The 18,409-nt window shown below is 35.6% G+C and overlaps 2 protein-coding genes across 2 annotated transcripts in view; one reads left to right on the top strand and one right to left on the bottom strand.

The window, feature by feature from the left end:
• Positions 1–18,409, bottom strand: part of LOC133175436 (CD109 antigen-like) — a 203,445-nt gene that overhangs the window by 110,632 nt on the left and 74,404 nt on the right. The gene's annotated exons all lie outside the window — the stretch shown is intronic.
• Positions 1,831–3,740, top strand: LOC133175370 (FMRFamide receptor-like). Its single transcript, XM_061310464.1, has one exon. The coding sequence runs from the start codon at positions 2,280–2,282 to the stop codon at positions 3,414–3,416; it is 1,137 nt and encodes a 378-aa protein (XP_061166448.1). The 5' UTR covers positions 1,831–2,279; the 3' UTR covers positions 3,417–3,740.

The following is an 18,409-nucleotide window of genomic DNA, read 5'->3' as shown; positions in this document are numbered from 1 at the left end:
GGTGCCAGGGGTAAAGCATAAGCTCATCGCGACTTTTACAAATGAGCGACCTTTCTCAAATTAAGAAAAATACCCAATTTCAAAGCTGTTCTGTCGAGCTTTGCAGACAACATGTCATGTCACTGACAGTATTGGAGTATGCTCTGCATGAAAATTGGGGGAATTCATATGAAAAATTACACCAATTCTGTTTGAAATATCTGTCACAGAAATTGATACTTTATACATTTATTGACTTTGGTTTGAGTACGATGTGTGTTTTTGTCAGAGTTGAAAACAAAACTTTATGCCTGAGTTTTTAGACTAAAGGCAATTAATTGTTAGGTCTTTAAAAATATTTTATACATACATGTAAATAAAGTATAACATTTCCAGTGATTTTATTGAGCAGTCCAAACCAATATGATGCTAGACCAGTATATGAGATGTAGGACCCCTAGCTGTGACATCTTTTACATCACACTTAATTTACAATTCTGTTAATCCTCAGACAAGATAGAATCCTACAATTCTAGTCTACAAGCAATGTCTAATTTGCATTGTGTGTTATTGGACAGAATACATCTTTACGAAAGCATCACACCAAACTGTTGCCTGTAATGTAATGGCTTAATTCAGGTTAACAGTTTGATTCTCTGGTTAAATTCTCTTGTTGTTCTCTGGTAAAATTCATATTGCTCTAAAACCCAGTCAATACATGTTTAATATTTGACAAACAACTAGAAAAATATTAAGGTATCTTTAAAGAAAAACAAGTCTCCATTCTAAAATCAGCTCTTGATCAAATCAAGTGACAACTTAAGACAGCCATGCACAGTGAAATGTTTTAACTAATCAAATCTTACAACTACAGAAAAATGTTGTAACTAGTCAAATCACATGACAACCACTGAGAAATGTTGAACCTCTATTTTTATCTTCAACAACAACTAAGAAATGATGTAACTATAGTTTAATCTTCAACAACCACTAAGAAATGTTGTAACTATAGTTTCATCTTCAACAACCACAAAGAAATGTTGTAACTATAGTTTCATCTTCAACAACCACAAAGAAATGTTGTAACTATAGTTTCATCTTCAACAACCACAAAGAAATGTTGTAACACGTCAAATCTTACAACAACCACAAAGAAATGTTGTTACAAGTCAAATCTTCAACAACCAGCAATCATAGCTTTAGTTCAGGGCTGTTCATTGCAGTTTGGCCATTTTCTTCCTCCAGAAATGAATCTCATATACCTTATAATGTTCCTGACATAAAGGTTGTTTCCCCATGATATTTCACTGTATTGACCTAAAGGTAGGAAGGGGAGGAATCATTTTTCTGCCAAGACTAAAAATATCAGACAGACAATGTATCATTTAGTAAAGTTATTAAACATAATTCATCCCCTAACCTTGTCATTTCCAAACTGGATGCCTAATATGACAAAATCAGATAACTGTTGTCATTTAATCCATGAACAATATTCCAGTTACCATTGCAATACTTCCTCCTAAATGTATCCTCATGTTCTAATGTAATTAAACTCTAATACACACCATAGATTTAATCAACCCCCTCTTTTACCATCTTTCTAAGTGCCCTGGAGGATTATTTTTAAAAGATAATGTTCTCAGATATACATGTATCAATCAAATTAAATGATTTTTTTTAAGGTTGTGCAAACAACAAAATATAAATCCATCATTTGCATGGTTTCCTTTACAAATATATCTGTGTTGTTGAATTACTTTTCACTAAGTGACAATAATGTGTTTTTAGTTTATATATAATTGATTAATTTGCAGCACATAAACAAAGTCCTTCCTTTATTTTTCAGATTGGCAAAGACGTCTGAAGATCAACGTTCTAAGTTTCCATTAGGAAGTTCCTAAAAGAGGATTCTATAATGAAACAAAAATAAGTTTTCACCCCTTTTGTATTTAGTGCTAATAAAATTCCACATCAGTGTCTTACAAGAAAATAGAGAAAAAAGTCTCCTGGATAGAGGGGGACAAAATCTGCGGAGACATTAATTGAGGGACGGCTAAAGTATTTATATACTTTCCACACGCTGGTATTGCTCACCATTAACGGAACAAAATCCACAAGGATCTAGATTCTCTCTGAATTAAACTGCAGAAAGCAAAGAACGAACCAGGTATTTACAGACTGTGCAATCTAATGACAACCAAAATAAACACCTCATCAAAATAATTCTAACTTCCCACAAGAAATTTACATCAAGGTATATCTGCATCCAGTGACTTCTGGGTTCACGTTTTTGATTAGATATGACCAACGAAACCTCCTTTGCTGATTTAAACTGTTCAGCGTTAGAAATCGGAGAATCCAACAGTACCTTTGTGTCCATTTTCTCTGCTGAAGAGGCAGAGATCTTAGAGACCATGAATTACTACTGTTATCGCATCATCATTCCTACTGTTTGCTCATTTGGAATTCTGGGAAACATTCTCAACGTCATTATCTTTACAAAGAAGAAGAATACAGGCATGTTGGATGAGGTTGAGTATTGCACGACAATTTGTTTGGTGTCCCTAGCTGTTTCCGACCTGATGTTCTGTATCACAACCATTCCTGTTGGATTTCAAACCACGAGACAGACTGTTTTCCACAAGAGTGAATTTCTTCTGTACTACTATATGTACAATTCTGCCATTATCAGCATGTTTATTTTCAGCAGTACCATGTTAACTGTACTAACAGCACTGATGAGATACCTCGCTATCTGTCACCCATTCCGCTCCAGACAATTTATATCCATTAAAAACGTTAGTATAGGTATTTTTGTAGTAGCTCTGTTCTCTATTGCATTTAACCTGGTATCAATGTGGCACTTCACTACTGTAGACTGCATAGAGAAGGGCTACACCATTGTACAACCAAGCAGTCTATTCATGGAGCCCTCCGTCCAGTACACTGTCAAACTACTTTGGGCTGTTTTTGGAAATTTCATTCCTCTTTCAATTTTACTTTTCTGTAACATTCAGCTGATACGCGCTCTCCGACAGAGTCGACAGCTACGTCTGCTCCACAGTCGTGATGACACTTCCTGTTTATCTGCTCATCGCCGCATAAACATAACCCTCGTTACAATTATCATCTTCTTCTTTATCCTTGTGGCACCCTCGGAAATCACCAAATTTATCTCCCTACTCAATAATGACAGAGGATTTCGCTATGCTATGGTGTCATACATCACCAACACTCTACAATGCATCAACTTTTCTGTTAACTTTGTGTTGTATTATGTTATCATTGCTCCGTTTCGGCACACCTTACATGAATTTCTCTGCTCATTCCCTCGAGCAATACGTCACAACGAACAACGCGAGAGATCTTCTGCAAACACTGGAAAACAACCACAAACAGTGATGCTCCTCTCTATAAAGGACAAGCATCATATCTAGTATTTAAAAAAAAACTGTGTAGGAAAAAAATTCAGTTTTCACTACAGATGTGCAAGAAGAATCAGATCTGACACCTCCCCAAAGTTAACATGAGGAAGGCTACATGAAGATTTATTTCTTGCATCAATTAAATTAGTACTTGGTCTACAGAGCTGAGTTTTCATCTCTGAAATAGAGACTAGCAAAACTACATTTCAATACTCCATTTCTGAAGTAAAAACATCATGTTCCATGTCAGATATTACTAAGGTTGTTCCAGAACATTTTCAATATTTTTTTTCACTACTTCTATACAATGAAAAATTTGCAAGCACCATATCAGATTTTTTGGGATAATACATAGAGGATATTCAATGTTTTGTAGATGAATATGGAATTTATTTCACGAGTGGGACAGGATTTTTTGATATTTTCACGAGTGCGAAGCACGAGTGAAAATATCAAAAAATCCTGTCTCACGAGTGAAATAAATTCCATATTCATCTACAAAACATTGAATTTTCTGTTTATTACATTTTCTTTGATTTTCCCTTTGCCTCTGTCTTTTCTTAACACAGTGTCATAGGCTTGACGTCATAGTTGAGCGGTTGAGACGTCACAGTTTAGCAGTTGTGTGATTGAAAACATTACATAGCATGGATTTTAGCAATATATTTATATTAAGAAATTTGCAGTTTTAGCTCTATCAAGATGCTTAGGTACAATCTCTATCTTATGACAGGCCAGAAATTATTTTTTACTTACTTTGATATCCTTTCACACTGTGAGAGAATATCATTTTGGTATCCTTTCACACTGTGAGAGAATATCACTTTTATTCAATAAATAAATCACAGTATTTCACTGTTGAAAATGTAATAAATAGAAATTTCAATGAAATATTTCCGTTAATAACAATTTTCTTTCAGATAAATGAATCTTGCAAATTTACTGTTGGCGCAACACTGACAATGTCAAAATGTAACATTTGTGGATTTGTTTAGGAATAACGGCATTCGTTTTAAAAAATTCTCAGTAGCATAAATTCAACACTGCATCTGTTTTTCTTTTAGCCGCTGAGTATCCATCTCACGCATACTAGGGTTTCCAAAAGATTGCAGAAATGATTCTTTTAATAGACCATTGACCAATCCCAATTTTAAACCTAACTGCTCACATAGTTAAAAGCTGTCTCCTAGTATGACGTCCAGCTCCTGACTTTTCAGTTTATTTTCATTGTTTTTGTTAGTCTCTTCCATTGGATAACCAGTCCATCCACTCTTGAACCTCTTTCCCTGGATATAAACCAGTGTTTGTGAAGTGTTTGTGTCATTCCATCTTTTCCATCTGTTTTTCCCCTATGGACAGGAGTCGTACACCACTTAACACAGTACTACATAATAATTTGGTGTATATGACATTGAAACCTTAAAATATTTTTCTTCAAATGAAATGAAAATAACATTTCCCAGCGAAGTGTAAAAAAAAAATTTGGTCATATGATTTATGAAATATTTAAAAAGTTTGTGTTTTTCTGGAACAATTTAACCCTCATATGTCAGGCAGTCCTATAGTTTTATAATGTGTGTAATCAAATTCATGTGTCCTCATCAAAAGTATGTTTGATAGGTCATGATTTAATGTTGTGATTTAATACCTGGTAAATGTTTTCAAAATTTTAATCTACTTTATTCTGAACATAGATACCTGAGATTCACGATCATTCCGTTCTATTACATAATGCTACAATATTTTCTAAATCTATGGAATCTAATATTTGACTTTAAATCATCTCATCTTATCAGTGTCTAGGTTTTTTCAAAACATGCTTCATATTGGAAAGAATTCATTTACGTCCATTCCTGTTGCAAAACAATGGTATCTGTCAATGAATCGTAGGGCTACCAGATTGTTCAGATAGCATATCCACTGTATAATGATCGCATTAAGATGTGTTTGTTTATGTAATAAATGTCGAAGTCATCATTCAGTTAACGCAGACTGAAATTAATGTCTCTCATGTTTATTTCAACTTATTTCAAGCAGAACTACAAAACCCACTTTAATTACGGAGATGCACATGCATATTTTCCTGAAGCATTTTATTCCAACAGTGAAAAATGACAGCAAAACTGCATGCTTAATGTATTCCATCATCTAATGAGAGCTTAAAGAATCAACAACAATACCAGACCACTATCCTGGTGTCACTTAATGTCTCAGTCTGTACGATTATCTATGGACTGCCTATAAAGCTGCTGTTGTCATTTTTTGGAAATAAAGCATTAAATGCAAAAATCAACTTTCTTCTCACCTTGACTATTTCCAGGAAATTCCAGCGATTATCTGGTTACTTATTTTTTTCAAATTGTATGAAACAGAAATATCCATGCACTTATGATTTTTTTAAGAAGTGAAACAAACCTCAAATATTGAAGAAAACAATGTTAATTGGATGATCTGATCACCCTTAACCTTAACTAAAAAGTAAATTCACACTTTTTTAAAAATTCAGGCCCTGAATAATTCCAGTTACTGTAAATGTATTTTATTTGGTGTGTACAATATTTGACAGATATTGATTTTTTAACAATTAAGAATGCATTTGATTTGATGCTTTCTAAATGTGCTTTATATGAAATACAAGACATTTAGCTTAATTTGTACTTGATTTAGTGAAAGCTGCTTTCTACGAAAAGCACTGAATAGAATACACAGCCAAATGTAATATGTTTACAGTAATAATTGCATTTCAATAATTTAAAGTATACCACACAGTGTGTTTTGAACTACCGGTAATTATACATGTATTAGCATAATGTTTTGTATAAGCATGCAACAGAAATGCAATTAAAATTATCATTTAATTAATATATCTATTTCCATTCTTTTTACGCTCAATATTTAATTTTTTTCAAAATATATATGTGTGGCACCTGATGGTATATTGTAAGGATTGAAGACAACAATAAATGTAAGGAACACACTGAAAATAAACTCATTATCACTGAATTGGAAGGATTAGACTACTATTACAATGCTTATAAGGGTGTTCACCCCATGTCAGAAAAATTTTTGAAAGCAGTCTGCAGTAATAAGAATTAAATTTTTATTCTTAAAAATATACACAAATGCCATATTTCATGACCTATTTATAGATATCTTAGGCAACCTTACAGTGCCCGCATACTCGAAATATTTTGCATATTTCCAACTGATGACCACTATATCTGTTCAAATTGATTGCTTTTATATACTGACAATTGGAAATAACAAAAATTTGCTGTCTGTGCAAAATACCTGAGATATTTTCACATCTCAGAAAATATTGGGCGTTGCACTGTTCACAACAGAATTAGTGGAATTTCTCTGGTAGGCTTCACTTCTAGACATGCAATTCAACATCTTATGTTTACCCCTGAACCTTCATCATTTATTTTTTATTTTCACATACCTTTCTTTATTTTAAGAATGTCAAAATGATATGCATTTAGTTTACGATTTTACTGAAGCTATTGTTATAATACCAACATGATGTTATGAAGCATTAACCCTGTTTGGTTACATGGAAATCAAATTTTGATGTGCTGCATAATCAGCGGCTACAGTCCTGAAATTTTACTTTTATTTCAGTGTTGGAGATATTCATGGATGTAGACAAAAACCCGTCCAATTCTCTAAAGAGAATACCTCCAACACTGAAATACTCAGAGTTATCAATAGTGGTTTATTGATTGTTATAACCATCTTCTGGTAACAATTAAGTAACAATTAAAGCTCAACAATTATTTCCCTTCTCTGTTCCCCGTTTTCTCTTTGAAAACCCAAATTTCATATGTGTAAATATAACCTCATCCATATCATGCATAAATTATCTCTGTTTGCAAATTGTGACTCATATAGCAAATGAAAATTGTTTCATAAAATTTAACTTGATAACGGATCTCATATTTACCTCACCTGAGCCAAAGGCAAGTGAGTATTTCTCATTGAAGAGTGTCTGTCATCGTTATGTGTTGTGTGTCACCTGTAAACTTTTTACATATCAACTCCTCCTCCAAATTCAATCTAACTTGACAAAAGTGTTAAAGTGTTTCAAAAGTTGGTCAAACTCCAAAGTCAATGTCAAAATTAATGGTACCCAAGGAAAGGTCTTCTCACAATGAATACACAAGTGATCAATGAAAGCCCAAGAACCAAACAAGAGGCCCAGGGGCCACATCGCTCACCTAAGCACTATGGCTAGGAAAAAGCAGAAATCAGTTCAGTCTTGAAAGGTTGAAAAGTTTAAATAAAGAAGTGGTTTGGGGGGGGTCATGAATTGAACAAATTTGAATCTACATTATCTAAGGATGCTTCCATTTTAATATGACCAATCATGGCTTTGCTGTTCTTGAGTAGAAGATTTTTTAAAATTTAACCTATGTATTCCTCTAATGTAAAACTTTGATCGCTCATTGTGGCCCCATCCTACCCCCGGCGGTCATGATTTGAACAAACTTGAATCTACACTACCTGAGGATGCTTCCATGTAAATATGACCAATCATGGCTTTGCTGTTCTTGAGAAGAAGATTTTTAAAGATTTTTCCTATATATTCCTATGTAAAACTTTGATCGCCCATTGTGGCCCCACCCGACCCCCGGGGGTCATGATTTGAACAAACTTGAATCTACACTATCTGAGGATGCTTCCATATAAATATGACCAATCATGGCTTTGCTGTTCTTAAGAAGAAGATTTTTAAAGTTTTTTCCTATATATTCCTATGTAAAACTTTGATCGCCCATTGTGGCCCCACCCGACCCCCGGGGGTCATGATTTGAACAAACTTGAATCTACACTATCTGAGGATGCTACCATTTAAATATGACCAATCATGGCTTTGCTGTTCTTGAGAAGAAGATTTTTAAAGATTTTTCCTATATATTCCTACGTAAAACTTTAATCCTTCATTGTGGCCCCGCCCTACCCCCGGGGGTCATGATTTGAACAAAATTGAATCTACACTACCTGAGGATGCTTCCATATAAATATGACTCATCATGGCTTTGCTGTTCTTGAGAAGAAGATTTTTAAAGATTTTTCCTATATATTCCTATGTAAAACTTTGATTGCCCATTGTGGCCCCACCCGACCCCCAGGGGTCATAATTTGAACAAATTTGAATCTACACTACCTGAGGATGCTTCCACATAAGTTTCATATTTTCAAGCACAGTGGTTCTTGAGAAGAAGATTTTTTAATGATGCCATTAATTTTTCACGAATTCTTAATTATCTCCCCTTGGAAGAAGGCGTGGCCCTTCATTTGAACAAATTTGAATCCCCTTTACCCAAGGATACTTTGTGGCAAGTTTGGTTGAAATTGGCCCAGTGGTTCTTGAGAAGAAGATGAAAATGTGAAAAGTTTACAACAACAACGACAACGACGACAACAACAACGACAGACAATGGACAAATTTTGATCAGAAAAGCTCACTTGAGCCTTTGACTCAGGTGAGCTAAAAAGGTTCAAAGTTTATGGCCAAAGTTAAAGTTTTTCAAAATTAGGTGAAGCTTCAAGATTAAAAATGTTGTTATAAAAAGAAAAGCCTTGTCACAAGTATTACATATGTGAAATATGAAAGCCCCAGAACCAACCTTTCAAAAGATATGATCAAGGTTAAAGTTTGGTAAAATTTTGCACAAGTGGGTAAAACAACAAAGAGAGATCAAATATGTTGGTACAAAAAGAAAGTATTCTAACATTAGGAACACAAAAACAAAATATGAAAGCCCTATCTTCAACAAATAAAAGGTTATTACTAAAGGGCAAGATTAAAGTATTTTTGAAAGGGGGGGGGGGGGGGGAACAGACAGACAAACCAAAAATTATATGTCCCTGAATTACAGGAGCATAAAAACCTTCAAGAGTGAAAGGTAATGGGAAGGTCAAAGTCCTCAGGAAGATTGAGGTCAGAAAACTGTAACAGAGTTTAATTGCTCTAACCAGTATGTAAATTTGCAGAAAGTTTGACTAAATATCTTGAAAAGTGAAGTAAAGGTAAAATTGAAGGTCAAGGTAAAAAAAAATGACACATTGGAATAGCTGTTGCCTGATTGGTGCATTGGTTAGAAGAGTCACAGAGTAAGATGATCCTTATGTCGCAGTTTCGAATCATACTGCAAGACAAGGAGACCTGTCCCTCAAATGAGACCATATAAACCAAAGTCCCGTCACAGTAGATGCAGGCACAGAAAAGATCCCTTACTGCTTTTAAAAAGCCATAAGTGAACTCACTCAGCAATGTTTTCATGGTAATGACCTTGTTCATTGCAACACTTTACAATTTATTCAGCAAAATGCCACCACCACCTTTGACAGCTTTATTTATTCAGTGAATTGCCAACACCACCATCAACAGCTTGGCCATATTTTATGAGACACCACGACAGCAAAACAAGAGGCCCATGGGCTACACTGCTCACCTGAGTCAACATGGCCCTGCTGTTTTTAATCAGCAGATTCTTCTCCTACATATTCATATGTAAAGCTTTGATCACCTGTTCTAGCCACTCCCTACCCTCAGGGGTCATGTTCTGAATGAAACTGAATCTACACTATCTGAAGGTCAAGGGTCAAATGACCACTATGTAGTGTTTAATGAGCAGGCAAAAAAATGTGTATAATGAGTGTTTTGGAGACTGAAAAGATGTGGAATTGTTTTTTAACATCCTTATACATCCTAGGGATCATCAGAATGTAAATAGTACAAGGAAGGTTTGTTTTTGATCTTTCATTTTTCTAAACACAAAGAACAAAGGAACAAAGGAATGTATCCTCCATATTGAATTCCTATGGCTCACTCACTCGCTGGTTAAAGAGCTCAGCTGTCAGTCGTATCTGTCATCTAGTCTGAGTTTGCCTACATCATTTAAAAACTTTCCTACAAACTGTTTTTGTTCAATTTATGTTTTAAAAATTACAAAATGCCTAGACCAGGCAAAAACCCCAACGTGGAGGTCTGGGACAGACTCAAAGTGCTAAACCTATTTCTGAAAGAGCACGGGAAAACAGTAGTGAATATGAAGACTTCTATGGTGACTCTGATGCAATAGTTGGGTTACGTTACAAATATTGTTTGTGGGTCTCTTATTTCTGAAATTTACCCAATAAAGAAAGATTGTAAGTTTTCTATAAATTTATTAGAATTAAATCAAAATAATTAAACAATCATAAATTTATAATAATATGGGCAAATATAAACACAGGAATACATAAGAAATTTGTTATGGGTATTTTACCCAATGAAACTTTACCCAATGAAACTATACTCAGGGAAATTGTTGTGGACCCAAAAGTACTGGGTATGAAATGGCATCAGACTTCACCCAACCTTAAATGGATAGCACAAAATGCAATAATGGGATGATTACCATTCTGATGGGCTCTTGTGGATCCATACCCGGTTGAGCAGCGAAACACTACTGCCGTTTGTCTGTTTGTTCATCTGTTTTACACCTTTCAGTTGGTAGGTGCGAATTACTTCACGCGCAAATAACAAGCGGTACCGCTAGTATTCGCGCGATGTTTGTATAGTTACAACTTATGCACCAAGTAAAGGCTTTAACATTACAAAGGCGGGAAAAGGGATGAATTGTTGTTTTGTAATTGTTTTGGAGATGATGCCAAGTTGAATTTGGGTACCTTGGTTGAATAACATAGCCAGGTGGCCATTTGTTATTACGAGAAGGCTGATCTATGGAGGAAATTCGGGTTTGCACAATACAACCAGACGATATTCATGAGTTATACATAATAGTTGAAACATAAAGCATACATAAATAACATACAATAGTCGGTGATATTCCCATGATATCTACAAATAAAATTACGACATATAGATTTAATATTTAGGGCATAAATTAGGATGATCCAATCTGTGGATTGTTTATGGTTGGGGGAAAATCTGTAACATAATGTTAAGAACACTTCAATCTTACATTAAATGGTAAATCACTCTAATTGCATAACACTATCCTGTACCATTAGAACTCTTCATTGAGCAGTGTTAAGAGCTTCCTAAAAGAATTTTGATTTTTCTCAATTCAGGTTTGACTGCATGTAAAGTATCTTCATATTCCACTGTAGGAAAGCCGATGACCGTAATATAGTTTACGGTCATCAAAACATGTCGGCTGAGATGATCGGTTGAAAATTTTCGACGGCGATTATAAACATTATTAAATCAAACTGAATAATTTAAGGTAATGGTTAAACGAACATCGATGTTATCTCCCTACCAGTAGTTGTTGTTTACCCAAACAAAAGAAAATGAAATGATAAAAGGCCCTCGAAATTTTGCAGTATGATGACCGTAACATACACATTCCAGCAAGAAGATGATGACCGTAAAACAGTTATAGAGATGACCGTAATCTTTGTACAAAATCATGTTAGATGTTTTATATCTTATTTAACATCAATTCTACATGTTCTATAACACCCCTGTAAACAACTCTGATGCGATCGGCAACACTGATAAAATCATTGAAGAAGAAAGTATCATAGGGAGTAAGTTAAAGCAGTTTTGTATGTGCTGGAGTATAACCAGCTGTAAATAATGCTAGAAAAAATTTAATTCGGGCAAATATATATCTACAGTTTAAGATTCACCTAGTAAATTTGTAAAATAATTTCTGTGCAAATGTTACGGATCAAATCGACAATGCTCCAAACATCGAATTTCCATGCTTTGAGATAGTTTAGATTGTTATCATCTATCAACATTGAAGGTCATTCTTAGAGGTATGAACTAAACATTTTAAAATTAAAACTGTATACATTAGCATCAAAACAACTTTTAATTGGAAATTTTGGCAACTGCGAGGCGATCGTCAACGACATGTATCGTTTATTAAGCGATCGTATAACTGGGAAATAGCGATCGTAAATTAGACGCATGAAAAAAAAAATAGCACAAATCAGAGTAGATTCTGTTTAGGAAGTGTTATTTCGATGTATAATATATTATAAAATTCAAATTCTGATATATCGTTTTTAACCATTAAAATTGACCTACATAAATATCAGAAATTAAACTTAACTATGTTAATCAAGGAGATACTACGGAAAACGAACTGGAGGGCTCGCAAAATTTTACCTCAAAGTTATAGCAGTTATAATATCTCATATAATATATTTCAACAGAATAGAATTTATTTGCAGGCACGTAGTATCGTTTTTTAAAAAGGGGGGGGTAAAATGTAAAATTACCTTAGAAAGTTTGACAAGCAAAATAAAAAAGGAAAATTGTCCAAATTCGAAAAACCCTATATTAAATGTGTGTGTGTTGGGGGGGGGGGGGGTTCAACTTCTTTCACAATCAAATTTTATTCACAAAGTACCAGAGTATCACTATTTAACTATACTGCAAAACCAGAAGTCTCTGATGAGACTGTAGCTCTACTGGTCTGTTTGTATAACAAAAGAAAAGTAGTACTTGGATTTGAAACATTGCAACATGCAACAATAAATAGAATTATGTATCTTAATGTAGTCTACTTTTGTGACAAGTTATATTGAAATCAAATGAAAACTAGGAGTAGTAGCGTTTTGAAAGTATTTCACGGAAATTTCTATTTTTAGTACCGGTAACCATGACAACACCATTCACCCAAATAAAAAAAAAAGAAATACATATTATGTATCGTAGTGTATTCTAACTGTGTGCCAAATTAGATTGAAATCAGACCAAAATTGTAGGAGGAGTAACGTTTTAAAGGAATTTCACAGAAATTTCTATTTTAAGTAACCATGGCAACACTGTTCATCGAATTCAAAAACCAATGCAATAAATTATGTATCTTAGTATAGTCTTCTTGTATGCCTAATTATATTAGAAGCAGACTAAAACTGTAGCAGGAGTAGTGTTTTAAAGGAATTTCACAGAAATTTCTATTTTTAGTAACCATGGCAACACCGTCCATCGAAATCAAAAACCGATGCACTAAATTATGTATCTTAGTGTAGTCTACTTGTGTGCCAAGTTATATTGAAATCGGACCAAAACTGTAGGAGGAGTAGCGTTTTAAAGGAATTTCACAGAAATTTCTATTTTTAGTAACCATGGCAACACCGTCCATCGAAATCAAAAACCGATGCAATAAATTATGCATCTTAGTGTAGTGTACTTGTGTGCCAAGTTATATTGAAATCGGACCAAAACTGTAGGAGGAGTAGCGTTTTAAAGGAATTTCACAGAAATTTCTATTTTTAGTAACCATGGCAACACCGTCCATCGAAATCAAAAACCGATGCACTAAATTATGTATCTGAGTGTAGTCTACTTGTGTGCCAAGTTATATTGAAATCGGACCAAAACTGTAGGAGGAGAAGCGTTTTAAAGGAATTTCACAGAAATTTCTATTTTTAGTAACCATGGCAACACCGTCCATCGAAATCAAAAACCGATGCACTAAATTATGTATCTTAGTGTAGTCTACTTGTGTGCCAAGTTATATTGAAATCGGACCAAAACTGTAGGAGGAGTAGCGTTTTAAAGGAATTTCACAGAAATTTCTATTTTTAGTAACCATGGCAACACCGTCCATCGAAATCAAAAACCGATGCACTAAATTATGTATCTGAGTGTAGTCTACTTGTGTGCCAAGTTATATTGAAATCGGACCAAAATTGTAGGAGGAGTAGCGTTTTAAAGGAATTTCACAGAAATTTCTATTTTTAGTAACCATGGCAACACCGTCCATCGAAATCAAAAACCGATGCACTAAATTATGTATCTTAGTGTAGTCTACTTGTGCGCCAAGTTATATTGAAATCGGACCAAAACTGTAGGAGGAGTAGCGTTTTGAAAAATTGTTTACAGACAGACGGACAGACAGACAGACAGACAGACAGACGGACGGACGACGGACACCTTACTATCGCATAAGCTCTTCTGGTCTCTGACCAGTAGAGCTAAAAAGGGGGGGGGGGGGGGCAACCAACCTTTCAATGAACATTTCTACTGTTACAGTAAAAAGTTATGTTTAAAAAAAAGTGGAAGGAAGCAGCCTCACTACCCCCACCCCCCTCCGTCACATTTTGTGACATCCTGATGAGTTGTACAACTCAGAGGCAATAAAGATTTAAATTGAATTGAGTTTAATAGAGTAAGCTATCATTAATTGAACCACAGGAGTTGGAATATGGCCTTTCTGACATATTTCATTTCTTAGATAAAATTTGTAACATGACAACTTTTGTGAAAAAAAAGCAATAAATATGTCAAAAAAGGACACATTCCTATCATTTCCCCGAAATTTTCCGTGTCCCGTAAATAAAAATTATAAATACTATAATAATAACAATTTTCAGTAAAATGATAACACTTGTAATTTTAGTTTAATTGATAGATATCCCAACACCTGTAATTGTTATTTTTATAGTATAGTGTATTCATTTTTTTTTATTTACTGAAAATTTCGGTAAAATTTATAGGTATGCCAACTCCTTCGATTGAACAGCCATTCCATAGACAATAAAACCTGTTTTTCTATAATCCTAAAATTCAGTCCTTCCAATACTTTTTGTTAGTATCTGATTTATTTTTAATCGAGTGCCAATAGACAATTAAAAGGAAGAGTTCTGGATTTTTGATTTTGCTGTCTTAAAATGTGGACATTATCCAAGCAGAATATTAGAAAATCTGTCAACCCCCTCCCCTTCTTAAAAATCAAATGTTCGGTGTCCTGCACATGTTCTGTTTCGACAGACTTTCAGCCCATGTAAATCGGCAAACTCTTACTATATTTCATTTAACTGTTAAGGGTATTTAATGAATTTCAAATTGCACGATCGCATGTTTATCATATTTTCTTAGTTGTATCATCGCACACAGAATCGTTGTCGATCGTAAAAACGTTTGGCACATGTACACTTAAAATCTTTATTTTGACGCTTTCTGTTTGATATTACGGTCATCATAAATTTACGGTCATCCCACTTCACTGAATAAACGTCGATTACGGTCATCTTAATATTCTGTTACGGTCATCATTCTCAAAAACTTTGAGGTCGTACTACAGCTTTATTTTCTTAAATTCAAGTTAACTATAATAACCAATAGCAAGTTTTCATTAGTGTACATTCAATTTTCAGCGGAATTTACACAGATATGCTAACATATGTTTGATATCTTGAATGAAACATAGGTAATCAAAGATTACGAAGCTCACCTCGACGAATGTTATCTACATGTAAGGCAAATTTCACATCATATTTTTTTTCTAGTTAGGGTACATCCCAAGATCAATGGCCATGCAAGTTTGATTTAATTATAGACCTGCTCAAAAAACTTTTGACCTGTTTAGTAATCAAGAAAATTTTGGTCACTTCCAACATCCAAAGCAAGTCTGGAAGTTTTCATCCTTAGATGCACCATCTATGCAAGTTTAATCATAACAGGCCATAATATTATATAGCTACTCCAAAAAATTACCCTGGTCACTCATCTGGAAAATGTACATCAGATTCAGAATCCAAGGCAAGTCTGGAAGTGTCCATCCCTAGATACATCATCCATGCTAATTTGGTTAAAATATGGCTAAAATTCACTCATGTGGAAAATCTAGGTCAGATCCAGCATTCGAAGCAGGTTGGTTAGTGTACATCCCTAGATGCATCATCCATGAAAGTTTGGTCCAGGTAGGGCTTATAGTTACTTGGAAACGAGACTACTCCTAAATCTAAACCTGGTCTCACATGTGGAAAATCTAGGTCAGATCCAGCATCCGAAGCAAGTGTGGTAGTGTCCATCCCTGGATGCATCATCCATGCAAGTTTGGTCCGGGTAGGGCTTATAGTTACTTGGGAATGGATCTGCTCCTAAAACTTTAACCTGGTCACTCATCTGGAAAATCTAGGTCAGATCCAGCATCCGAAGCAAGTGTGATAGTGTCCATCCCTAGATGCATCATCCATGCAAGTTTGGTCAAGGTAGGGCTTATAGTTACTTGGGAATGGACCTGCTCCTAAAACTTTAACCTGGTCATTCATCCGGAAAATCTAGTTCAGATCCAGCATCCGAAGTAAGTGTGGCCATGTCCATCCCTAGATGCATCATCCATGCAAGTTTGGTCCAGGTAGGGCTTATAGTTACTTGGGAATGGACCTGCTCCTAAAACTTTAACCTGGTCACTCATCTGGAAAATCTAGGTCAGATCCAGCATCCGAAGCAAGTGTGGTAGTGTCCATCCCTAGATGCATCATCCATGCAAGTTTGGTCAAGGTAGGGCTTATAGTTACTTGGGAATGGACCTGCTTCTTAAACTTTAACCTGGTCACTCATCCGGAAAATCTAGTTCAGATCCAGCATCCGAAGTAAGTGTGGCCATGTCCATCCCTAGATGCATCATCCATGCAAGTTTGGTCCAGGTAGGGCTTATAGTTACTTGGGAATGGACCTGCTCCTAAAACTTTAACCTGGTCACTCATCTGGAAAATCTAGGTCAGATCCAGCATCCGAAGCAAGTGTGGTAGTGTCCATCCCTAGATGCATCATCCATGCAAGTTTGGTCAAGGTAGGGCTTATAGTTACTTGGGAATGGACCTGCTCCTAAAACTTTAACCTGGTCACTCATCCGGAAAATCTAGGTCAGATCCAGCATCCGAAGTAAGTGTGGCCATGTCCATCCCTAGATGCATCATCCATGCAAGTTTGGTCCGGGTAGGGCTTATAGTTACTTGGGAATGGACCTGCTCCTTAAACTTTAACCTGGTCACTCATCTGGAAAATCTAGGTCAGATCCAGCATCCGAAGCAAGTGTGGTAGTGTCCATCCCTAGATGCATCATCCATGCAAGTTTGGTCCAGGTAGGGCTTATAGTTACTTGGGAATGGACCTGCTCCTTAAACTTTAACCTGGTCACTCATCCGGAAAATCTAGGTCAGATCCAGCATCCGAAGTAAGTGTGGCCATGTCCATCCCTAGATGCATCATCCATGCAAGTTTGGTCCAGGTAGGGCTTATAGTTACTTGGGAATGGACCTGCTCCTAAAACTTTAACCTGGTCACTCATCTGGAAAATCTAGGTCAGATCCAGCATCCGAAGCAAGTGTGGTAGTGTCCATCCCTAGATGCATCATTCATGCAAGTTTGGTCCAGGTAGGGCTTATAGTTACTTGGGAATGGACCTGCTCCTTAAACTTTAACCTGGTCACTCATCCGGAAAATCTAGGTCAGATCCAGCATCCGAAGCAAGTGTGGTAGAGTCCATCCCTAGATGCATCATCCATGCAAGTTTGGTCCGGGTAGGGCTTATAGTTACTTGGGAATGGACCTGCTCCTTAAACTTTAACCTGGTCACTCATCCGGAAAATCTAGGTCAGATCCAGCATCCGAAGCAAGTGTGGTAGTGTCCATCCCTAGATGCATCATCCATGCAAGTTTGGTCCAGGTAGGGCTTATAGTTACTTGGGAATGGGACTTGCTCCTAAAACTTTAACCTGGGACGCCGACGCTAACGCCGACGCCGACACTGACGCCGACGCCGGGGGTATAGCATAAGCTCATCTCGACTTCGTCGAGGTGAGCTAAAAATTCTTACCGATCAGCTAGGCCGACATTTTTTGATGACCGTAAACTATATTACGGTCATCAGCTTTCCTACAGTGATATTCAAGCTCTCTTTGCTGTGAATTTATTCATGCTATGACATTAAACAATACAAGCAACTCTCAATATAATTTACTTGTATCCATAGGGAAATAATTTGAGAACATATACTGGTTTAGAGATGTCATATGCTTCAGTAATTGAGTCCAAATATCACTTTTATTACATGACCACCATATACTTTCACTGCAAAAACTCTCGTGTGAACATCATTACATATGATTTTATTATAAAAACTGAGAGGGAATGGATGCAAACTGAAGAATGAAGCATCATTCAGGGAATATTACATCCATTACAAAACCATAAAAGTGAAATATGATCGGATAGTTCTCGTAAACCAACCACTATGTAC

The sequence above is a fragment of the Saccostrea echinata genome, unplaced genomic scaffold (assembly GCF_033153115.1).
Source record: "Saccostrea echinata isolate AGI-Se365-2 ecotype Australia unplaced genomic scaffold, CSIRO_AGI_Sech_v1 ptg000062l, whole genome shotgun sequence".
Taxonomy (NCBI): Eukaryota; Metazoa; Mollusca; class Bivalvia; order Ostreida; family Ostreidae; genus Saccostrea; species Saccostrea echinata.
The sequence above is the reverse complement of the archived record's forward strand: the minus strand, read 5'-3'. Positions and strand labels throughout refer to the sequence as shown.